At 43.2% G+C, this 25,981-nt stretch overlaps 1 protein-coding gene across 3 annotated transcripts; it reads right to left on the minus strand.

The window, feature by feature from the left end:
- Positions 1 to 552: 552 nt before the first annotated feature.
- On the minus strand, positions 553 to 24,689 carry ACOT9 (acyl-CoA thioesterase 9). Of its 3 annotated transcripts, XM_075429691.1 has the most exons (16): positions 24,506 to 24,689; positions 23,033 to 23,124; positions 21,470 to 21,496; positions 18,062 to 18,107; positions 14,262 to 14,432; positions 14,129 to 14,166; positions 11,919 to 12,002; positions 11,242 to 11,345; positions 10,032 to 10,105; positions 8,038 to 8,105; positions 6,944 to 7,055; positions 5,731 to 5,821; positions 5,163 to 5,248; positions 4,273 to 4,360; positions 3,934 to 4,084; positions 553 to 3,681 (listed from the first exon to the last, which is right to left on the minus strand). In XM_075429691.1, exons 1-16 carry the CDS (start codon positions 24,517 to 24,519, stop codon positions 3,623 to 3,625), a joined length of 1,305 nt encoding a protein of 434 aa, XP_075285806.1. In that variant the 5' UTR covers positions 24,520 to 24,689; the 3' UTR covers positions 553 to 3,622. The 3 variants fall into 3 exon arrangements, with proteins under 3 accessions (XP_075285806.1, XP_075285817.1, XP_075285827.1); XM_075429702.1 differs by lacking the exon at positions 21,470 to 21,496; XM_075429712.1 differs by lacking the exons at positions 21,470 to 21,496; positions 23,033 to 23,124; positions 24,506 to 24,689 and adding an exon at positions 19,943 to 20,164.
- Positions 24,690 to 25,981: the final 1,292 nt, after the last annotated feature.

The following is a 25,981-nucleotide window of genomic DNA, read 5'->3' on the forward strand; positions in this document are numbered from 1 at the left end:
TTCTCTGGAGATATTCAAGACCCGCCTGGACAAGGTCCTGTGCAGCCTGCTGTAGGTGACCCTGCTTCGGCAGGGGGGTTGGACTAGATGACCCCCAGAGGTCCCTTCCAACCCCTACCATTCTGTGATTCTGTGATCCCCTGCTGCCAGGGCAAGCACTCCAGTACATTTTCTATGCAGGTATCGTCATCCAACTACACCTCCCACAGAAGGAGTCCCCAGTTTCTCTTTGATGAAAGCTGAGTATTTACCCTTTTATTTTCCTGTTAGCTAGCACCCAGCCCATGAAGCAGTAATGTCTCCCACACCTAGTTAAAAATGCATCCAGAGGAGGACCAGCAATCAAACAAGTCCATCACCAGACAAAGGCTGGACTGAACGTGCAGTAAAACCAACCAAGCGTGCAGTAAGTTTAGAGCGGGTTTCTGAACTAAACCTTCACTCAGCGGCCCATGCTGCACCACCTCCAGCAAGCTGCTTCCCAGAATGCTGTACACCACGACGTGGCTGCAAAAGAATCACGTGTATTTGAAGAAGGGCTGCCAGAAGCTGTTACAGTAAGTTTGAGTACGTAATTTTAATACTGTTTTTTAAATACAGCAAAATAAAAACATTTAAAACAAAGTGCATTTTCAGGCACTGAGCTCAGCCAGTCCCACAGAAATCTCCTTTTATACCCCCATTAACTGCTGAGAGGGTTAGGGGAGGCAATCCAGCTACCACTGACTTCCTCCTCCTCGCTGTGTTCCAGGACACGATAGGCACAGAAACATTTACTGCCCACTACAGAGCCACCGCCAATTACACAGATAGGTTTATTCTAAATAAAGATTTTGTACCAATACCTTTAGGCTTGTGTGGTAATGGTTAGTCACTTGCAGCAGTGACAGGTTGGTTGTTAAGTTGCAATACAAACTCAACATTAATTACTATGTTAAAATACTTTAATCCTGAATGTGAGATCTGAGCGCACTCTTCTCTCGCACACAAAGGCATACAGCAACATGCATAAACAATACCCTTGAACAAAGATACATTTAGCCTATTATCAGAGAGGCTGACACCCTGGAGTTACCTTCTCTGGGTAAAAAATATGTGAGCACATATTCTATGTCTTTCTGTTTATTATTATATATATTTTATATCTTTTACATATGTATATATATACACACATTCTATATGACTGTACATACATTTCTATAACTACTGTGATTGTGGGAGATAATCATTAAGTTACCATGAACTTTGAAAACACATCAATTCTCCTAAGCATCTTCATTTGTGGGATTCATTTTCTTCACTGTGTCCGGAGGTTTTGATATCATGCCTTGCTCCCTGCTCTATTACCTCTTCTCCTCTCCAATTCCTTCCCGAAGGCTGAGTTTAGAAATAATGATAAATTCATATTTAAATGCAGCTGAAAAGGCTGTAGAGGAGGAACTTGGTACCCTTTTAACTTACAAATGTTATACAAAAATGACCCAGGTAGGACCACTGGGTCAATGATAAAAACCTGCGGACAGTCAGGAGTAACACAGAGTTCTGAAACGGATCCCTCCACCTCCTGCCTTCCTGCTTGTTTTTAACAGCCAACAGCGACCCACGCAGCGAGGGGGGGAGAAGCTAGGATAGAATTTCAGTTCTGTATTTGTGTGGTCAGTCATGTATATTCAGCTTCCAAAGAGTTTTAAAGCAGAGAAAACCAGAATATACAATATATATCCACAGTGTCATAGCCGTTAAAGAAAAACATGGTAACGCCATTCGGCTGATTCAGCACTGGAGTGTGGCTGAGGAGAGAAACTCTGCGTAAGGCACCGCCAGCTTACTGGCACTGCAATGCATTCATCCGCCGCGGGAAAGCCATCTAACTTCGAGATACGGGCAGCCACGTCCCAGAGAGGCAAGGCTGATGTATAACGGGCTGGTTATTACAACGCTCACCCTCCTCTCATGAACAGCAATCAGCTGTTAGCGGCCATGAACTTCACGCTCTCCTAGCACCAAAGGCAGCTGGTCCTAACTGGGAATTTCTCAAACTTTCTTATTCAGAAATAAAATTTCAAGATGTCGCTTCATTTTATCAACCTGTTTGACGCATCTGTGCCGATTCACATCATTTCTACTTGCTCCTTCCTGCTTTTGGAAGATTTTAAACCTAGCAGGGAAGCCGGAGTCTGTTCTTGTGTATTATAAGACACCATATTTCATCCATTTAACCTACGATTGAGCCCAACTACCCCTCTTCGGGTGTCTTGATCAGACAGGATATCAGTTCTCATTTGAAGCTATCAGGGGTCCAACTTTGTGCTTGTGACTAATCATCACTGCTAAAAGCTGATGTCTCCCATCCACTCACCTTCCTCATTTGAGGATATTGGGCTTTAACTGCCAGACACTGGAGATTATTACAACTTTCTCCAGTACATCAGAAGCACGTCAGTACCAAGTACTTTCTTCCTGTTACTGATATGCCACAGTCATGTCCACCGGGGTGTCCCCTCCGTGGTGGGGAATTACTCTGTCCTTCACAGGTAAACTTGACGACTTTTAAAGCTGTGCAATACTCATACTTCATTACAGTCTACCAAGGAACCAGACAAATAATCCAGCTGAGGAGGCTGTCCTCTAGCTGTACCATCCCTCAGTGCGATAACCCCCCACCACCACCATTCAGCAGCTGACTTGGGAGCTGCTCAACACAGATTCTCTGGACCCCTAACTGCCGCATCAAACATAACCATGACCATTGGAGCAGTTGCCCCCAGTCCCTAACAAACCAAAACATCCTGCTCTACAGTGCCATCTCCCTGTCCCAACCAATGTCACCAATCAGATCTCTACTCTACAGGCCACGAGAAACAATTTAAGGAACTCACCTCCCACTATATCAAACACTTCCCCCCCACCCCTAAAGTTAGAAGAGGCTGGCAAGGACTGGCTGTCTGCAAACAGAATGCCAGAAGAAACCGTCTGGCCACCTACCTCACTTCATTGCAAAAATCACTTTCCTCCCAAGGGAACACAAAACCATCCAAAGCAGGAGCCTGTAAAACCCCAGCTGATGGGAAACACCTGCTTTACCTTGGGCACACACCAGTAACTTCTGAGCTCGTGCTGCTGCCCACACGCACGTGTCCTTGTTCAAAAAAAATTAGACCCTAAACCTAATTCACCCAAGAATGTGGGTCAAATGGCTTGTGCATCTACTTATTGCACACGTTTTTCTGACAGAACTTCTGTCCCTTATCAGGGAAACACAAAGGAGAGCTACTAAGGGAAAGAAGGCAGACGGTGACAAGACAGCAAAAGTCGTAACGAGATCTCTCAAAGCAGACAAAGAGCAGCTATCTAAAGCTTATGATTGTATTCTTTCAGCCTTTTTTCCTAGCATTGGCATGTAAAAGTAGATTTCAACAAATCCTAGTAGCAGAGAATAAAAAGTCTGAATATATGCAAATACATTAATAGCCCTAAAAAGGTATTTTTTGTTGTGGGGTTGGGGTTTGGTTTGGGGTGGGGTTTTTTTAGTACTGCAAGCACCTGTCTGTTAGCCATCTCTGGTGACAACTTCTTCTGAGACAGCACGCCGCTACACTGCTGATGCAGCATTCGGTGCGCGTCAGATTTCTTTCATGGTCGCAGCAAAATGTCGCTTCCCATCTAAATACAACATGGACTCTGAAATAAAGTGGAGAAAAGAGAGAACCACATTAGTAAATTAGTATCAATACTGGGCAACTACACGGAATGGTACAATTAAGAAGCAATCCACGCTGTCATCAAAGCATAAAATAAATGTGGTTTGCCATGAAATCCTGCAAAATTATTCAAATGCCAATAGTTCACCTATTAAAATGACAAATGTTCCAACAGAACGAAAGCTGTCTTGTCCGCAGAGGTATGATGACAATGCATTAATTGGATACTTGCCTCCGTAAGTTTTGGGGACAACCCGTGGGACCTCATTTTCTGACATAAATGTAAAATGGAAGATATTGGTTGTCTGGTGCTCCCTGGTATCTGCGTCATAAACCTCACTGTGTACTCGAACCTGGATGTAGTTTTTTTCTGTGTAGCAGACCTACACAGTTAAGAGAAGAGTTATAGTTTGTCATTTATCAGTGGCGCTGAAAAACTGTAACAGACTTCATTGCACTGTTTAACAAGAAAAGTCACACGGTCTCATAATGCACTGCTCATTATTAGCGATTAACAGTGACTACAGCAAAGACAAGTTTTTCTCCTTTTCGGAAAGAAATCAACTCCTACCTGTCCAGAAAGCAGTAATAAGGATCCAACCTCAACTGGCCTCTGAAACATGATATCGTCAACAGATACGATAAAAGGTCTGGAACCCCTGAGCAAGAAAAAGAGAAATTTCGTCTCAAGAATAACAAGGGTGCTTGGAGAAATTTAATATATTTCATAGTCAGCATTTTAATGAAGGGTTACTAGAAAATAGATCTCTCATAAACACAGGCCATAGGAAGTGCTAAAGAATTACATCATCACCCAAGACAAAAATAACTGGAGGAAATCTCTCACATGAAAATACACACTCTCTAAGGATGCACCATTATTGTATCTCATAACTTACATTTGCTAGGCAATCTTCATGCCATCATTGCTTAGGCCTCAGTTTTCCAAGCACTGACAACAACACACTTGACCTTCTATCAGACTATGCGTGTTCCATTAAACTTATGCATAGATCTTTGCTGGGTGATGACCTCAGCCACACTTTCTAAGCACAAGCAGCTACTAGAAGAGGTGCAGAAACCATTCCTCTTGTGTACAGAATGAAAAGATGTAATATTTATTTCATAGAATGTCTGTTTTACACGGTTAGAAAGAAAACCTATCTTCAAAAGTCAATCTCCATAGCTTGGCAAGATAAAAGAAAACAGAATAAGGATATATTTCCTATCTCGACAAGTAATGCTTAAAAACCAAGCTCCAAGGAGCAAGATGCAAATCTTTTCATAAATACAACTGATGCTCTACGTAAAATGGTGCTATGCACTAATAGCACAAGATTCTACTAGACACCTAGGTCTTTTCTACTCAGATTGTCATTAGGTTGGTTCGCTTGGCTTCCCGACCGGTGTATATGTGCACAGCGCTCTGGATTATATCAATACCACAGGTCTACAGCTCACCCGTAGCTGCAAGCCGTTGCCCATCCCAGTTCAAACGCCTTTCTCATGAGAAAACCCCCAAAGATCCTATTGAAGATGTTCCGTTCCTGTACACAGAAACAAAAAGCTATATTACATATACTCTTTTCAAAGCATTGTGTTGAAGTCTGCTCTTCAGTTCACAGTATTTAACAGGACTCCCAGCATCTGAATGTATAAAAAGCACTACTGAAATATACATGCAGGAGTCCAAATGGCTGAGGCAATTTTACTTAATAGGAGCTCATTCGACTCATTTGACCACATCAGATAAAAACTCAAAATTGTGTCAGCAACCAGAAGCCCAACTTAAACACTTTGCAAAGGAATTTCTTTACACAAAATGAACAGCCTGGTAAGAAAACAAGGTAATTAAAAATCTTCTATTTTGCGGTGGCAATCCGTACAGCTAATAGAAAAAAAGCAAATGAAACTAAGATCTAAATACATTGCAAGGATGGCAGAATTGAAACAAAATAATGGATTGACTAGTCTTACAAGAAAATTCATACGTAACTGTTTCTGTAATTCATTCATATTTTTTAAATACCTGAGGATGGCAAATCTGTAGGCCTTTCAGCTTTGCATCTTCCATCCACACTGAATTGGGTGGTAATTTACGACTCCGGAAACTTACTGTCCTTTGGAAGAGACAATAAACTTTATAGCTCACATTAGTAGAATTCAGCAAGACAAAAATGGACAAATAGCAAATGCAGACACACACACAAAAAAACCCAAAAAAAACCAAACCAAAAAAATAGAAATGCTATCACTAAAAGCTGTTTCAACTGACCTTGAAGCCTTATCTAAAGTGATCCTTTGATTTCTCATATAAGCAGCCTACACTCCTGATCTTTCACAAACTTCTGCTAATGTTCAAGCTTATGTGAATGAACAAACTCAAGAAAGACACGTGAAAGAAAAGATAAGTCACCAATACAAAGCACACGCTTTGCCAGAAAAGCCTTACTCTGTTTTTCAAGTCATATTATGAATTAAAAGCACACGGTGGGCTAACAGAGTAACTCAACATCAAACATGCAGACGGTTTGAGGTTTTCAAATCCAGACCGAAGGTGTACAAAACACATCCGCTAATTTTAAGGGAAGCCATGTCTCACTTCGGTAAACAGCTTTGAAAATAACAATTGTATAATGTTAGTAAGTTAAAGAAATTATAAATCCTCCACGAATACAACACTGCACTAACGTCATTAGGCATTGTTTGATCACCATTGGCACTGGACAATTTTGCACAAATCTCAAGTATAAGAGAAGTACGCCAGCACTAGTCTCCCTCAAATAATGTTGTCAGATATTTGAAACACATTGCAAGGTTACATGGTCAAAATAAGTCCAATTCCTGCCCTCACAGTTTTTTTTCCTATATATCATGGCAGAAAACTCTCAGATTGTGCAAGTCACATGGCTGCAAAACCATTCCATTCCCTTATCTGGCTAAACATCATTAACCTTTTCCTCAACATTTTTTATAACAGCTTGCTCCAAAGCTGTCTGTACTGTCACTTTCACCACAGGTAACACTCTTGAATGACAGAAGACTTTTTTAAGAGGTGTAGATGTCATATTAAATTTTGTACCTGTGCTTCAAATAAAACACCCCAGAGTTTAAATCACAAAATGGGAAAACAAAATGTGTGCGTGTATTTCAGATGACCCTCTTATGAGCAACCACTCAAAACACACATTACTTTTCCCTGTCATAAGACTCCAGTTCTACTCCACCCCTCCCCTTCTTGCCTTGTGTCCAATGTATTAAGGAATATGTCATGAATAACGTTTCTTTCCTCAGCAGTGGGAGCCATTTTCAGTAAGGAGGCAGTGCTGAAATCAATCCTTTTCAACTTGTTCACTAAACGTTTAAAAAAAAAAAACAAACCATATTAGAGTTCAAAGAAAAAAAAGAAACCTACACATTTGGCTCGGCTCTGGAGATTTTAACCCAGAATCAGCCATCTCTTTCCTTTTTTCTTTTTCCCCCCCTGTAAGTTAAAAGCTGTAACTTCACAGTCCCATAGATTCAAACAGAAATGTGGCTTTTAGAACTGACTGCAACAAAGAAAAAATAAGGCAGAAGTTCACTGTTACCTCACCAATGTGATGAGGACATTTTATAAATACACTATGATACCCACCCACCTCTCTCACAGAAAACCTAAGTACTCCCCTCAAAGAACAGAAAAACATACCGAACAAGAAACCCTACTGAACAAAACCACCTTCTTCAGGTTTCGCCAATGGTACAAGAATGCAAATTTATGACAGAACTCATTACCATAGGCCACAATGATTGAAATTCTAGCTTAAAAGATCTTCTGTTGAGTTTATTCAATCTTTAATGTTTCTCTAATTCTCTGCTTTAAAATTCCAGCTTGAAACAAAAGAAGATGGAGCTACGCACTCCTCCTCCTGCTTTCACCCTTTCTTTTTTCGAGTTTCTTTCCACAAGGACCATGGGCACGCAGACAGGTAAGGAGCTGTGACACACCCAGCAGGCCCACCAGAGGGGAAATCAATCAGCCAGGGCATTCGGAAAGCATGTGCTGCCCTCAGGTCTGAAGCAAGGTGAGCACCCTGGAAACAGAGAAGCCTAGGAGCGGTGCAGAGTGCATCAGGAGCGCCCTTGTCTGTCAGTTTGGCCAAAACGTTTCCAAGAACATGACAGCAGGCTTTTAAATTCTCTTACACTACTGACACACATGAGACACAACAAAAATCAGATTTTAAACAAATCAGGAGCATTTCTAAGTAGCAGAACTTCTGAAGTCTACTTCCTTCTAGCTACTAAGTTGAACCCGAGGCAGATGTGCGTACTACCAGGAAGTATGACATACATTCCCCTTGCTTGAAGATTTCTTCTTCCTCGGGGGTCTCAGGAACGAGTGGATTAACAAATGCTGGCCTACGGACAGGAATTTTGTTTAAGTTACAAACATTATAAGAATTTCTCCTGTGATTACATTATAACAGTCTTCCATGTTTGCTTACATACACACCACAAGATGAAAAGCCACACACGGCAGGTTATGGGGCAGCTGCCAAGAGAACATCATATTGGCTTTAACTCAAGAGGCAGCTAAGTGACCCAACCACGATCTAGTGCAATTGAAAAAGAGTAAGCAATGTGTCTATGCTACTTAAAGAGCTGAAACTGTACTCATAGATTATAATGCAGGTTATTCAAGCAGAAAGCTGCTTAGGAACTCAGTGAACAAAGATGTGATGATCTAGAATAGTCTAAAACATACACAAAACTTGAACGGTATCATTCCTTCTAGAACAGAAAGAGCACAGTTACACAGTTTCTAATCTACACGTTCCCATGCCGACCTTATCAATAGCCAAAAGCTGTTTACCACACGTACTACTTATCAAAGAAGATGGTATGTGAGGCTGCCTTGAGTACAAATTTGTACATTTACTTTACTGCACAAATAAGTTTAACCTAATTATATAACATTTAATTATTTCTTTCCACAAGGCAAGGCATGTGCTTATTTTCAAGAGCCATTCTTCCCTATAATTTCCAGCTATTATTTTTGCTGAACAGTTCACCTCTACCTCAAGCCTTTACTTGGGCTGGTGACGAGGCATGCAGGGAGGACCTTTTCACTCGGAACAAGCTCCTGTCTCCTGGTTTGCTAAAGCACAAGCCCCAAGCTGCTGTGATGTAAGTCTACTACAGTCCAGAAGCCACACCACCATCTTTCTGCAGCACTATAACCAACCGAACATACCCTGTACCTCTCTGAAACGTTTTTACCTCACACGGAACAAATACCCTGCTTATATGGACAGAACGCTTCCAAAACACAGCTGGCTTGGGGCCAGCTGGCTTGAGGAACAGCCACTGAAGTTTTCATCCATCTGCACAAGTCCATGTAGGCTTGTCCTGAGTCAATCTGCTAGCATACAATTACATGAGATTTGATGTAATTCTTTGGCAAAGTAAGTCCTTAAAATGGGAACCTTAAATATAAATGTGTGTATATATATATTTAAATGTATAGTATGTTAACAGGTTCTAAAAATATCTTACAAATCTGAAGCAAACCAACCTAATAACTACTTACAATACTTATCAGGACTAAATAACTATGTCAAGCAAAACTGCTTCACTAAACATATCCCTCTTCAATAAATACAGGCAACTATTTAAACTAGTTAGAAAATTATCATTTTTGCAGGCTATACAACAAAGAGGCAAGAAATACAACCGTTTTCTTCTAGTACTGGAGTCACATAAACTAAAACTGAAACTGAGCAGCCTGTTAGTTTAAGGACTAAGGAGTTACAGAGAGAGGGAAATCAGAAAAATAAGAAAGTTAATTTTGTTTTAGTTCTGTGAGAACACTCATCGATTCCACGTTACCTACTTAACCAAGTTTTAGACTGAGTTTTTCTGATGATACTTATCATATGTCTATCAGGGAATTAATGGTATTATTCACCAAAAGGCTATTTAACCATTGAGACTCAAACTTGTCATTCTTTTAGGGCAAGAAAGCAACTAATTCTAACAACTACTGTAGAATGCAGGTGGGTTTCTAGCCAAGTCATTCACTTCTATGTTCATCAGGCCAGTCGTTCAAACACAGGGAAAATCAGATCCAAGACCAACAGCAATTCCCCGTATCACCTGACTGCTGAATAATCAGTGCTCTGAAGCTTGCCACAGGAAGGTAACACTTGCCAGCAGAAAACAAGAACGAAGTGATTTATTTATCACCTACACTACATGGTTTCTGCACATACATAGCAAGCTCCCATGTTTGCTGTCGTCAACATAGCAGGAGTCTGAAGACTATTCTCCTGTCCTACAAATTACCGTTTATTTTCAGGATCCCGGGCCACCATGACAAAGGTTGCATCTAACACAGGGCTGTAATCACCGTCATGGAGCTAAGAGAGACAGGAAACAATTACATTTGTAAACTTTAAAATTGTAAATGTGCGTAGCAAGATATTCAGTTGACATTGACTATGTGATCACACTGTTGACATTGTTTACTTTCACTTTCTGTCATTCCTTCCAAGTTGTCTCACAATCGGAGGAAATACAAATTAAAACTCAGGAATTCTGCAGTGTACACAGTAAGCAGGGAATGCTTATTAACCACTAATCTCAGCTTGGGGGGGGCGGGGAGCGGGAGGAAATCAATACAGGCATTGTGAAAAGACCCATTCACCCTTTATTCTGAGAAATACCAAAACAACAATTTCTTGTCAAAACCAAATTGCTGCCAGTGCCAGCACTGGGAGGAGTTCAGACAACAAAGGTGTAACATTGTCCTCTACATGTCTACATCACAGATTTTACCTAAGGAGCCAAACCGAATCAAAAAATATTTACCTGTTTATCTGAATTATAGCCACTAATACCACTCAGGTGTTCACAGCATACCTTTGTTACTCTAAATAATTTAATTACTGAATTAATGCTTCAGTTAACTAATCAAATGACAGTAAATATTCAACAGAAATGTTAAGGAATTTTTAATTTAATTATTAATATTCCTTCTGCTTTCTACACAGTGTAGCCTGGTTACACCCTCCATTTAATTTATTTTCTATTATTTAGTATTTAATAACTTACTACAATAATTATGCTACACAATAGATAAGATGAACACGAGATACAATTTAATACTGAATCTGAATACCAATATTAAAATTTACAAATCTAGAAAATGCATACATGTAAGGAAAATAAAGTTTTTCAAAAGTAGGGAGAAATTTCTTTAAGAAATTGCAAAGCACAGCCACCTATTTTTTCTGTAGGAGTTCTGTGTTCCAGTTTAGTTACAAAACGTTGATTATGAAAAATGCAGGTCTTGACAGACAGATTAGCAACAGAGTATCTTGCTGCACCTACACTGCTGAACTCGTCTTGGTCCTGAAACACAAGGGCTGCTTCAAGCCCTTCAAAAACAGTTATTTCCAGAAAATATAATTCAGACTGCTAACGTCATCATCCATAATTCACCCTGACACATGTCATAACTGTTGTAGGATGGAGAGAAGGCACAGGAACTAACCTGCAGCATGTGCATCTTCACTTCCATTGAGGTCCTCCCAACCCAAGAAACATTGCCAGTGAATTTGATGTCACAGTCTGGATGTATAACCTTCTTGCACAAATCTATAAGACAAACATCAGAGGTTACTAGAGACATCTAATATTAGAAAGACTGGTTTCTCTAAGTGGCCACACACACGAAGACAACACAGAAAAGACAGCTGTTGCACGGGACCACGCTGCCAGACTACAGTTTCTGCCTTACCAGACTTCTAAAGCCAGAACAGGAGGAGGAAGTAGGCATACAAGTGTCAGACGGACGGCAGACCCGCAGAGGTGTTCCGCAGAACACGTGGCACAAGCAAGGTCCACCTCCACCAGAATAAACACTGCTCAACAATGAAGCTAAGAAACTCACGTGCCAAAATAAAACCAAACACAGAAGTGCAGGAAGCATGAAAGCCGTATTTTGAAAGGAAGGGAAATATGAAATGCTGAAAAGCATCTACAAAACCCTCTTCCCTTCTCCCTTCAACAAAAGCCACAGTAATCAGAGTTCAAAGTCAAAACAAGATGAAGTGAACTAAATAGGAGAGGGAAGAAGATATCCCCAGTAACAACCACGGGAAGGCAGTAGCTGCTGAAAGAGTAAGACAAACAGATGAAACCATTTCTACTGATCGAGTTGCCACTTACTGATTTTATCCACCAGAGCTGTAACTATCGATAAGGGAGACCTTGGCTGCATTTCCTGCTTGGTGTGAGTGTAGCAAATAAGGACTGCGGAGAGACCAAAAATGGGAGTCAGCTCTCAGTTCTCCTATACTTTAATGAAAACTTTAGTGGAGCAGATCAAAGCCATCTTAGTGAAGCATCGGAAGTACCTGCAAAACTAAAGTATCATATTGGAGGAGTGCACACGACTTCCACATTTTCATTTATGGAACTCACAGGACTGCTGTAAAAAAAACAGTGATTCAGCAGCTGTCTCAGCTATGTTTACTTACTACAAAGAGAAATTTAGCTGAGCACTTTAAATCAACCCGTTACCCCTCTACTTCCAATCCTACTTAATCTGTTCCCTTTACCCCTGCACCTCACCATCTCAGATCCTTCCCAACGTCTATTTTGATTTCAGGCAGGTTGTCCAAGGATACATGCTATGTGGGGACTTATTTTCTAACACCGATTCCTTTAAAGAGGTGCAGATTAGATAAACTGTGCCTTACAGGCATGAAAGCATAGTCAGAGGTATTAATCACACTGTAATTACTATTAGCCAAACCACTACTTAAATTCATTAGCTCTGCTCACAAGAGTACATCCAAGTAAACAGACTCCTCAAAGAAATACAAGACTGCAAAGAATTTTTCTTCTAGTACTTAGATGATTTTCACTCAACACAGATTTCCAAAATAAAAAGTTTGTACTTCATGAGATAAAAGGAAGATCTCTGTCCTTCCAGGTAATCTAAGATTTTTTTTCCCCCTGAAATTACTGAAGTCACAATTCTAAAAACCATTATGCCTATCAACTCATGCCATCAATATGATCAGTACGGGTCTGAATGCAATTTTTCAGAATCCTATTGCCGAAGATGAAATCTGAAAGTCGATCAGACCTTTACGCAGTACATTTGCCGAGATCACAGAATGTACTGGGGGGAGGACGAAATGCTACATTTTCCTGCAAAAATTGCTAACTACCATCCTGAATATTGTGTAGCTGTGATGGAAACTTAATAAACGCAAAACAATACATCCCCAGTGGAAGTGACTGAAGCCTATCATGATTACGAACAGGGCAAAGACATTCTGTGCTGCAACAGGAAATCCAAGATCTTCACAGATTTCCAGGGAAAATAAGCAAGGCACAGAATGAAAAACAAGTTCCTTTCATCTGCCAACCGAGAGCAACCAATAGTTTCAACTCTCCTTTTCTAATTCAGGACAGATACTGCAGACAGTATCTTCCACATCCCAGAAAGAAATATAAATCATCTGTTTTGTCTGCCCTTGACAGACAGGTAACACGCACTCACTTGTTTCTCTCTCGATTTTGCCCATCTGGACCCATAGGAGGTCTTTCTTTTCTGCCAAAAAGCCTATTCCATTCAGAACTTCCCCTTAATTATTCTTTGTCAAAAACCTCCATCAAAATGGTCCCAACCAGCTACAGAACTTTGATGAAGAAGGAAGTCACCCGGTGACATTTTAAGAGAAAAGCATCTCCAACTTGCATTAACAACCTAGCACTTAGTTTAGCTGCAAAACAAAAGTCAGAGCTCTTGAACTTCTAAAGACCACAACTAAATGAAAAAGAAAAAAAAAATTAAGAAAGCTAACTCATGAAACAACTGAGTTGTTTCCACCCTTTACACCAATTTGGAGACAGAACCCAAGAATCTGTATCGAGTGGTTTTCATTTTTTCTCAATGGATACATTCTGTTCTTTCCAGCTTATACTCTCTCCTCCCCAAAGGGAAGATTCAAGTATTTGCCCCTTCACCGTCTGTTGGGTTTTGTGGGTTGTCTGGGGAGTGTTTAAGAGAAAAATCATGTGGTTTAATTTAAAATAGCGTGCTCTGCACATTTCTTCTGATTTAACACTCAATGCAGATTCATAACCTAGGATCATTTCTCAGTAAATTATTCTTGTAGCCGGTCCTTTACAAAAATTGGCAGAGCCAAGAAGCTGAAGCTAAGCAACTTTGCTTCTGTCTGTTATCATCCTTCTTTCTCTATCAGCATCAGTATCTTTTCTACTTTTCTTCCCCTTCGAGACAGTGCATTGTTGTGATTCCCTCTCTGAGGTCACGCTATATCATGCCAAACAGCACTCAACAGTACTCAGACTCACTTTGTCTGCACTACCTGTGCATTCTTCACAAGAACATAGATACATACCTCCTAAACTGTCAAGATCTTCAAGTATCCTTCCAAACCTGTAAGATACACAGGGGTTTGACAATTAACTACCGACACCACAGCAAATGAAAGTTAACACCTTCCTATATGTGTTACACAGTTGCTTTGTTACCTTACACTGTTGTGCACATTCAGATACTTTTCTCTTATTTCAGGTTGACTTCCTAGAGGCAGAATAACTTCCAAGTAGCTATCTTTCATTCTCCTAGGAGGGAGATCTTCCTGCTGTTTTGCCAGCAAAGTATGCAGAGCTTTTCTTTCTTGCATTGCTTTCAAGTGATCCCTGGTAAGAAAAAAAAAACACTCCATCTGGAGCATGACAGCAGAACTGCAACCCTAGCTACAAGATGTCATGCCGAAGATGATTAAAATGAAAAAAAAAACCGTAGTAAAAACAGAAAGACACAGTAAGCGTGCCTTGAAAAGAAAGTGAAATGCACATAATCAGACACGCTAAGCAAGACTACTGCAGAAAAGTTTTAAATAATTTTGTGTACGTGTGGCAAGCACATACTTCGCACTAAAGAGATGAACAAAATTTATCTGACTGCTACCAAGATGGTTCCCCTTGACAAGAACAAATCAGATATAATTTAACGTATGAGGTTTTGTGCGTGTTTATGTCTTCCATAAATACTGTATCACAACTCTTCCTACAGTGCCAGTTTTAAAGGACTGACTGTCAACTTGCAATCTCTCCCAAGAAGTAAAGCAGACGTATAGTGCTGGTTAGTAACGACAATAGAGAGAACTAATCAGCTAAGACTTGTTATCATCCACAGGCGACTTCTCCCTTTACAGCATCCGTCCATACAGCATAACACTAGATTAGCAAACTAAAAGAAAGGGAAAATTAATCTATTTCCCTCCCTCTTCCTACCCAGTTGTCTTACAACTATACAGGAAAGTTATGGAAAGAAACAAAAGGAAGCAGTACCCCTTCAGAGCTGCTTTTCCAGCACCACCAACTCAGAGAGGTTCCAACTCTCACAAGGGAGTAGGGGCCAACTTATTGTCACTTTTTTTTTTTCCTGATCTACCACGTTGGTTCCTTGCACAAGCGTCACCAAGATAGAACAACCTTGCCCAACATTTGCTCTTACCTCTTCCTTCAAAGTTCCCTCCCCTTAAAAGCGCAACCTGACTGACCAAAGCAAGTATTTCATAACATCCCTAGAATCAATAACAAAGCATTAAAAACCTAAAGGTTGAACATGCAACAGTTTAATATAAAGGCAAAAAGTATGCAAAACTATGAATCCATTTCATAGAGCAAGAGGAGGCATAAAACACTAAGTAACCAGACTTAATTCTAAACTTGTGGATATGTGCCATTCATCCATTACTGCATGCTACATTGCTGAGATCTGGGTGATACTGTGTTTAACAAAACCAATTTAAAAAAAAAAAAAGGGAAGAAAACAACAGAAAGAACCTTTTCACCAAAAAGAAAATTTGTTTTAAGTTTTGACTTTGGATGAATCCTGGGTATTAGCCATTTAAGACGAAGACTTTTTTGGCCTGAGTTTTATTTTTGGGAGATGAGAGGTACAAAGCGGTCACACTTAAACATATTTTTATTCCCTCTTATCTGTTTAATAATTTTAGGGGAAATATGAATAATCCATGATCAAAGAGAGTAAAAGTCTAGCAGAAAAATTCAATTAGTGTTTTGTTTGTTTGTTTAAATATGAAATATGGTTTACCTCATCTGGGCAGCATTACTACTGCTGAGTTCAGAGAAAACAGAAAGATAACAACCTTCTCCAGAGGGTTATTGTTTGAAGTTTTGCCACTGCATAGAAACAGAACATACTAGATAACTAAGGAAAGATGCAATGTCCAAGATGATGCACCTTCATGGTTTTTAAAAGATTTGTTTCCAAGGTCTTTCAGGGAAAGGTTTAAGAGAAATTCATCACGAGAGTAAATCAGAAATTTATCTACAAACACACAGAAATCAAACAATAAAAATTCAACTATATTCTGTTTTCACCAGTCCCAGCCTGGCACCTCTGATGTCAGCAGCAGAACTCTTGTTGACTTCAGCTTCAGAATGTACTCTTCGATACACGGAAATACTAGGCTCAAGGCAGTAACATTTTTCAACAGATAAACACTGTTACACAGTGCAATACCAGTCATACAGTAACAATACTGCATCTAAGTATACCTGCCCTAAACATCCTGAGAAGTGACATTATTTATTTCTGAAATGGCCATAACTCTGTCTAGACTACAATTAGCAATGACCAGATCAATAGTTTTAATTACAATTTAGGTACAAAACCAGAATAAATATATAAGCAAAATATTTCTAATACAAAATGCCTCTGGCCTTTATAAGAGAGATCATGAACGAAAGTTTCCTTTTAGCAAAATTAACAGCCAAAGGCATTCCTCCAACATGCGTCCCTCCCCTCTCCCAGCAATCCAGACATGCGTGCATCAGTCCTTCCCTAGCTCCCATTTCAAGACCCCTATCAAGCTATTCTCTTAGGTTTGTCCTCTTTGGTCATTCTGTGGTCTAACTCAATTAAAGCACTGGCTGTTCAGTTTGCATGCGTATCAACTCTTTGCCACTCCATTTTAAAATTGGGATGTCAAAGGCTACATGATCCACGTCCTTCACATGGGTATTAAACCCGTCATTCTCAAGCACTCCCAGCTATGGGCTCCCCGGCTTTGCTTCTTCATGGCAGTTGAAGCACACGGTACTCTGCAAACCACTTCTCCTGTATTTTACACAGCGCAAGAGACGTACCTATCTAAGAAAAACACTGCTGTGGTGATCCTGGCTTCACTCTGCTCTCATCCAGGGTGGGAGCAGTGGGGGGGAAGAAACGGACTGAAGATCAGATTTGACCAGAGCCCTCTAAAATCTCAATCCTCAGATGGTATTTCCATACAGCATGGTTCCTCCCCAGCCACTCCTGGCTGCAGGAAAGACTTTTTTAAAAATCAACTTCTAGAGCCCTTTTCAGCTGACCTACCAAAAATTTCAAGCCCCCTCATGCTTACATACTAGTCTTACTAAGCAAAAAACAGCTTCCCAGATTCAGGCATTCTCGTTAGCGTGCCTATAATCCTCTTTAGACAAACCTAGTCAGAAGGCCCAAACACATCAGACACTCCACCCAGGCAAGCCTCTCTTCGTTTCCCTATGAGTGCACAAAGCGTGAAAGAAGAGAGCAGCAAACACAGCCATACGAAAATTAACAATCAATACAATAAATATGGGACCAACCAAACTACAATATGTAATTCCCCTAGACTGCTATACTGACTTTTTCAAAACTGTTAACAGTAGAGGATTACAGTCAACTCTGGCTTATTCAACATAATGGAGAGGGAGGAAGGTAACGAGAATAAAGCAAAAACATCATTAAATTATATGTAAATTAATCTAAAATTAAGTTACAGCAGGGAAAAGAAATGTCCGAGATGCTCCTGATTAAGGAGACCCTGACACCGAGCTGACAGTTTTCCTGTGACGTGGGTGCTGCCAGGCCATTTGTAATGCAGCCTGCTTCATACTGAACCAGCTCAGCTGCCTCTGAATCCAGTGCAGGATAAACCCACCCTGTGGGTAATCCATCTACAGATAACTCAGGAGGTAACAGCAACATAACATTTCCAGCCAGACCCTGCAGCTCTTAAACTTCCATCGGATTCAAAGCTGATGGGAGAATCCTGTAAGCATCGAGACCACATATTTCCTTCCTTTTGTGCTAACGATCTTCTGCCAGAGAAATCTCAGAAGTCTGTGATCCACAACGTAACAATTCAGAAACCTTGTTTGCATTACTTTTTAGCTGGATCTTTTTTAACATTGTTAACTTCCACTACCACAACCCTGAGCGCTACCTGGGTTTCACAAATCAAGTAAAATACATTTAATGTACACTGTACCTCCAGTTGGTAGATGCTCCCACTATATCCCTCAATCTGCTCCGCACTGAAAAAAAAAAAAAAATCAAAGCAAATCAAGCTTAGTTGTGCAAGTGATGAACGTGAGGTTGCCTGGTGCTAAAAGGCACAACCCTCATCCCAGAACAGGAAAGTTAAGCAAATTCATGCAAAGGGCAGCCCAGAAACAAAAGTTTGGCCAAATTCACTAACGCTGTTAGTAGGCATATCATAATAATGGGTTGAGTAACATGATTCCGTAGCTTCTTGTGTACAGCCAACAAAGAATGTTTGTTAACGCAATCAAACACCTGCAGTTTCATTAATTAATAGCTGAGACAGTGGATCAAGATCAGACTGAGGCATTTTGATGTGAAAATATTTTAGCCTAAACAAAAACAAACTGTGGAGATAACACAAATCAGAAAGTCATAAAAGAACATAAAAAGGAACAGTGCAGCTGGGAAACAGGGAAGGAGAAGAGTACTATTTAAATAATCCCACCCATGAAGGCAGGTAATGTCACCAGACTGCTGGCGGTTGCCAGCAGCGTCTCATAGCCTAAATTTCTAGCAGCTTCAAAGAACACACTGTTAAGACACTGAAGACAGGCCTGTAAAATTGATTCTGGCGCTGTTTGTACTATCAGAGTTAACAGTAGAATCATAGAATCATAGAATGGTTTGGGTTGGAAGGGACCTTAAAGATCATCTGGTTCCAACCCCCCTGCCATGAACAGGGACACCTTCCACTAGACCAGGTTGCTCAGAGCTCCATCCGGCCTGGCCCTGAACACTGGCAGGGAGGGGGCAGCTACAGCTTCTCTGGGCAACCTGTTCCAGTGTTTCACCACCCTCATGGGGAATAATTTCTTCCTAATATCTAATCTAAATCTGCCCTCTTTTAGTTTACAGCCATTCCCCCTTGTCCTATCACTACACATCCTTGTGCCCTCTCCATCCTTCCCGTAGGCTCCCTTCAGGTACTAGAAGGCTGCAATAAGGTCACCCCGCAGCCTACTCTTCTCCAGGCCGAAGAGCCCCAACTAGTAGCTCTGCACAAGTTCTTCCTAAATTTCAAGAATAATCTGCATAAGCAGTTTTTCTACTCTTCCCTCCAATGAGGCTACTAAGAGTGCTAAGGTCCCACCAAATCTACCAAAGTATTCCATCACTGTTAGGCAGGTGAATGTATGATATTTGGAAACAAGCAGCAACAATTCACAAGCTCAGAACAGAAATTAAGAATTGCATAGTAGGGATTCCTCGCTTATTTACAAAGATTTTTGTACAAGGGGGTTGAAATATTAGGACAAAAACATTAGGGACAGACCAAGGAAGGGCTACCAAAAATACCCAAATTTTATGGTGGAACAGAAAGAGTGACTCACAAGTTGATCCTTTGTACTTTTAGGTTATTAGATATCATCAGGCTTGGCACGTTCCAAACTAAATGCCTGGTCAGAGTACTCACAGATATGAACAAGCTGTCCTGCGAACCCCAGAGCAAGTAGAGCCTGATTTCCTAGGTATTTAAATCACATACCCCTCTCAGCCACATCCACCCAGCTCTGCCCTCCTCCTCCTCCTTCCCACAGAGTCACTTCAGTTTCTGCTGCTTTCCTGCCCAAGTCCCCCCCACCTCCACCACCACAATACCCCCAACCTCCCCCTTCTCGTTCCTTCCCCTGCAACACCCTCAGCTCCTATCCCTGTGCTCCCAGCCTGCTTCTGTTTCGCCTGCCCTCTAGACAAGCACCAGCACGAGCTGTCGCTAGCTGGGAGCTACTCGAGGGCAGCACACAGATCCCAGCCCCTCGCCAGCTGCCAGCAAGCACCACGGTCCGTGGCTGACCCCAACACTAGCTCTGGCACCCTGACGAACCTCTGATTCGGAAGCCAGCTTTCACAAAGCTTGTGGAAATGCGTTTCTCTTTGAGACTTGTGCTGGTCTATTTTGGCTGACATCAAGGAACAAAAGGTTCTGGAAGAAGAGGGGGACAAGAAGATAGGCAGACAAAGACAAAATAGATTGCTTAGGCCTCCTTTCTTTAGGAGATTGGGCTGAAAACATATTTTGAAATTAGAAGAGTTCCACTACTAATTCTAAGAACAAAAATATTTTCAATGACAGAAACTGATTGATCTTAGACTTGATTATTTTTTTTTAAGGGAAGAAGGTCTGATTCTTTTTTATTTAAGAAGCAGCAGGCTTGTTTACAGAATAGGTACTACTTTCCTGTTACTCAAACTCCACATGTGAAGCTGCCATAGCATGCATTTGATCCATACAGTGTTAGCAGAAACACTGTTACAGCTCCTAGAACACAAAACCTCAGTTTTCCATAAGTGTGCAGACTGTGCTGGGATGAAAAATAAAGAGCAGTTTCTCTTTGTTTAAGCTAAGTTCATCTTCCTTTTCAACTCTGAAGAAGTAAAAAGCTCTGAAAAAAATCTCGGGTCCAAACCTGCAAACATGTATATAAACTGTTAGTCCCATTTAATACTTCCGATTTCAGCTTTTGGCATAAAGTAAACATTTGCCAGACTGAGACCACATAATTTTTATTTTAACAATAAAAGGGACAAAGTGTAAAAGTGTTTCTAAAATGCTGCCACGCTAAAGCTAGTCCATTTTAAAGGCCCATAAGTACAAAGTCTTTCTCTTTTTTTTCCCCTGGGAAAAATCCCCCAGCTCTTCTATATGTTAGTTATCTTACAACAGAAATTTAAGACAGTAATTAAGCATAAAAATCCATAAACTGTTTCTCTTATTTGGCAAACATCTTAAATGTGCAAAGCAATTACAGCAAATGAGGTTTACCCATCATTATCATATTGTGTGTTTCACAGTATCTCCTAAACTGTGGTCAATGCCTCATTAATGCCAGAGCAGCAGGGCCTGAGTTTATTTGCACAGTGCTGCGACGAAGGACACGAGGGCAGCTGGACAAGGTCACTGCATTCATCTGTCCCAATGAGATCCATGCCCCCTTGTGCTGGTGCCTCTCCAGGCTGCATCCAGGTCCAGGTAAACCACTAGGATGTATTTTGCCACCAGTTTTGGTATAAAGCTTGGTCTGGACTTCAGTGAAAGATGCAGATTCAAGTGTTAAAAATGAAGCTAAGTACTGCAGGAGTTGCTGTGTAGGAGATTTTGTATCCCACAAGCCTCTTAGAAACACGTCATCCAGCACGCTACCAGCAACACAGTGTGCTGATAGTGATCTAGTACAACAGTATATCCACAAATAAGACCAGAGCCATTCACTGAAGGCAAAGAGGCTTTAAGCAAGCCGACAGAGCAGTAGCATTTATTTTTTCATGAATGCTGAAGTAAGGAAAAAACATTAGCTGAGTAAGTTTAGAGTTACAGCCAATATTAAAATATGTACAGATTACCACAACACACCGTTATTCACATGAATGGGTAAGTGTCCTGTGGAGTGGAAAATACAGGTTAGATTAACAATTAAAAGAAACAATGCAATTTACATCTATTAAGGGGTTACCTGATTATTCTACCTGCTTGAGCTCCACTTACGCACACGTTCCTTAATTTTAGTAAGCGACTGTAGGCAACCTGTCCTTGCCTGATTTGCAGTCAATATCTTTGTGTGTTCAACCGAGTTCGTCCTCTCCTTCAAAGCCAGCTTCCCAGTTCCTTTGTCTACTGACTCTGTGTAGTATCTGCCTGCAGTGTAATTCCAATCAGTTTTTCAAACTTGGTGCTACCACGTACTGCTGACAAACTAACTTTGGAAAGAATATCCGGAACATTTTTCAGGAAGTGGGATGAGAGTTATCTCAGAGGAAACTTCCAAAGTTGGTGTAGCCTTTGGGAGAAGTGAGCGCATTCACAACTGAGACCCAAAGTTAGGAGGAAGCATGGAAAAAGCTAGTAAGAATAAGTAGCACGGATACCAAATTAAGGGAAACTAGTTTACCTATCAGCAAAAGTTTGATTATCATTTAAATGTTACAACTTTGGAACAGAATCTCAAATATTTATAGTTACTATGGTCCAAAAAATACTAGTATTCCTTGGAAACCAATCAGAAGCAAGGCCAGGGCAGCCTTACTGCTTCACTACTTTTACTGGCCTCCTAGGTGGTATGATCAAATGTCCAAATAAAAGAGCAGGGTAATATTTGCAAGTATGCAATGTTCTGTATCCTTGCTTCTCTCCTTTAACCTCTCAAATTACTATTTATTAACAATAATGAAAAGAAAGTTCTCTAACAATGAATAGCCCTCATTTTTACTGGATAATCTGTGGTTTCCACATAGAGAACAAAGGGAAAAAGATCATCTCAGAAACAAGCAGAACTCCATGAAGGAATTCTTTGTACCCAGCTCCAGACCTTCTCCTCCTCCCCCTTTCTCAGTACACGGGACTAGAATGCAAGAAAACTTTTTTCAAAGATTCTGAAACAGGAACATTATGGTTTACTACTATTAGAGTGCTAAAACTATCTTTCAACACAAAGCTCTATTGACAAGGGCGCCTTCACAAGGCAATGCTGCCGATCTGACTAAAAGATTTCTCTAAGTTCACAAAATTAACGGCATTGACACATTAGAAGTTCTGTAAGATATTATTTCCAGTCAGTTCCTCCATTTCTTGGCCATTCTCTCCAGTTGCCGTAGTACCTGTCTGTGTTACACTGACTTTCTACCTACAGCCAGCCCGAGAAGCAGTTGTCCCTCCAGAAAAGAATGACACGGTCTTGAACACTAAGGAACCAGACGAGCCCCTGAATCTGCAACTTCAACGACTGTGCGTATTTGTTGCCATCAATGTCCAAACACACACAGTGATTTTCTGCTACTTCCTAAACACTTACGCTATGAGCTAACAGTCAAGGGCACGTCCATTATCCAAACCATATTAGCACATGAAGGGCCACCACCTGAAAGAATAAACTCCTTAGAAACATTTCTAAATCTTACAAAGTACTGCCAATTTTTTTACCTTCAGACATGTCAGGAAGCACTGAGGAGCCACTGGTCCCAGCAGTGAGTGTCCTAGCCAGAACAGGAGGAAGATTCCTCATGGTGCACAACCTATAGGCAGAGCAGAAGAATTTATGATGCACGAAAATAACATAGGGTTTATTTTTTGAATGGCACTGATTACTTCAGAAACCCCACTCCTTATTTTTAGCCTGATTTTCAGAACCAGCTACAATTAGAACAACAGTCCAAGCCAGCTGAAATTCCAACTGATCTCTGTCCTTATCTGAAAACAGGATGGCAGAACAGTTGGTTGGAGGTAACTGTTCTCTTCACTGACTGTTCAGATGCCCTGGGACAAGCAGCTTAGACTGAACACCAGCTTTTACATACTAACACAGACAGGGTCTGCATGCCTCTAGGAAATCATCCGTGACCCTAACCATACACTTCTCCTGCACTTGGCTGGTGTGCACAGTGGTGGAAGGTGGAATATCCCAGGAAGGGTATCACAACGCCTCCCACACAGTCCCATTCCGCTAAACCTGGTCTTCTGCTCCATGGCTTAGCGCTGCTGCAACTCAGAACAAGCCTAAAGTGCAGGATATAACCCGCTTAGCTGTTCAGCAGGAAGGGAGAGCCGTTTAACCCTTCAGAGAATGCAATCCGCCCAGCAATTCCGTAAGTGTTCAGCCAGGCAGCGGCCAGTACGACTCCTCCAGGCAAGCAACACTGTGGTAACGTAAAAATACCCAGAGTGTCAGCAGGAGTAAAGCCCCTCGTGATAGTTCACGGCACTATCCTGACAAGGCACATGGGTTGCCTGTCCCTTAATATTTTTCAGCTGAGGCAGCCATTTCACCTCAAAAAAGAGCCAAGTCCCCAGGAACCAGCAGCAAAGTAAGGCCACGTACACGTCTCTCTCTATATGTATCCCTGACATACATATCTACACACAGGTATCGTGTACACACGAGCTTCCCTCGCCTGCAGGTGTACCGGGATTAGTTAAGAGAGTAGAGGAGGACACACACAGAAACACCCACAGACGCCTGTGGAGTCTCCCTTCTGAAGCACAGAGAGGCTCCATTTTTTCCAATGCCACGGAAAAACCCCCTTTTTTCCCGCGGTGAAAACTCCCCCCCCGCCGGTGCAGCCCCCGGCCTCCCGCCTCACGGCGCGGCCAGCAGCCGCCCGTCGCCCCCCAACGCCCGGGGTCCCTCGGGCGCTCCCCGCACCCCGGGGCCAGGCGCCACCGCCACGGGAAGTTTTCGGGTGCCGCGCCCGGCATCGCCCCGCCGCCCAACGCACCCAGCCCCCGCCCGGCGGGGGTCGCGGCTCGGCACCCCCGGGCAGGGCGGGGGCGGCGGCCCGGGGCCCTGCCCCACCGCCCCGGCACCCGCCCGCCGCCGCCAGCTCCCCTCAGCGAGCGGCGCCTCCCCCGGCCCCGCCGCCCGCGGGCAGGGGCTGTGCGGCTCGGGGGCGGCCTTACCGGGTGGCCAGCATGGTGCTCGCCGCGCCGGGGCCGGGACACGGAGCGGGGCCGCAGCCGCCAACGGGGCCACGCCTGCCCCAGGCACGCGGTCCTCCAGCACCATAGACTCGCGGCTCGCCCGGCACAGAAAGGGCTCCGCGCGCGGCCCTTCCCCCGCGCCGCTCTGCGCTCCCCGGGCGGGGCCGCCGAGGGGGGCTGCCCCCGCCCTGCCCGGCGCGGAGCCAGCGGACGGGACTGACGGGAACGGCTCCTGTCACCGGGAAGGGGCGAACCGCGGGGCGGGAGGGGACGCTCGGCCCGCGCCGGGCGTCCAAGGGCGGGGAGAGGCCGTCGGGCCGACGAGGCGGCGGCGTGCAGAGCGCCAGCCTCGAAGCGTGGCGGCACGGCCGAGCCACCAGCGTGGGGTGGCCCGGTGCCGCCCGCCGCTCTCCCCGCGGCCGGCCGCGTTCGCCGGCAAAACCGTACTCGTAAGACTGAAGCCGCCGAGCTTGCGCGCCCAGCAAAACACGCCCGGCCGCGGGCCGGCCTGCTGGCACGGCTCTTCTGTCGCGGACGCGGGGCGAGCGCTTTCCCCCGCTCCGCGACCGCATCACCGGGCGCAAGCGAGGGGCCTGGCGGCCGAGCCTGGTCGTGGGGGAGGCAGGGAGCGGGCAGGGTGGTGGGCACGGCACCGGCACGGCTCCTTTCTGCTGGCCCACACGCCCAGCCAGACCTCTCGGTCCCAGGCCCCGTCCCTGGCGACAGCCCCTGCACACACGCCAGCCCGCGCAGTCACAGAATCACAGCACGTTCGGCGTTGGAAGGGACCTCTGTGGGTCATCAAGTCCAACCCCCCTGCTGAAGCAGGGTCACCTACAGCAGGCTGCACAGGACCTTGTCCAGGCGGGTCTTGAATATCTCCAGAGAAGGAGACTCCACAACCTCCCTGGGCAGCCTGTTCCAGGGCTCCGTCACCCTCAGAGGGACGAAGTTCTTCCTCATGTTCAGACGGAACTTCCTCTGCGTCAGTTTGTGCCCATTGCCCCTTGTCCCATCGCTGGGCACCACTGAAAAGAGTCTGGCCCCATCCTCCCGACACCCACCCCTGAGATACTTGTAAGCATTTATAAGGTCCCCTCTCAGCCTTCTCTTCAGGTTAAACAAGCCCAGCTCCCTCAGCCTTTCCTCACAGGAGAGATGCTCCAGTCCCCTCATCATCCTCGTAGCCCTCCGCTGGACTCTCTCCAGCAGCTCCTCATCTTGCTTGAACTGGGGAGCCCAGAACTGGACACAATACTCCAGATGGGGCCTCACCAGGGCAGTGTAGAGGGGGAGGAGAACCCAGGATCTGCACCCCAGGATCCCATTAGCTTTCTTGGCAGCCAGGGCACACTGCTGGCTCATGGTCAACCTGTTGTCCAGCAGGACACCCAGGTCCCTCTCTGCACAGCTGCTCTCCAGTCACTGCACATAGACCAGCTCTGCGTGTCTACA

The sequence above is a fragment of the Opisthocomus hoazin genome, chromosome 1 (assembly GCF_030867145.1).
Source record: "Opisthocomus hoazin isolate bOpiHoa1 chromosome 1, bOpiHoa1.hap1, whole genome shotgun sequence".
Lineage (NCBI taxonomy): Eukaryota > Metazoa > Chordata > Aves > Opisthocomiformes > Opisthocomidae > Opisthocomus > Opisthocomus hoazin.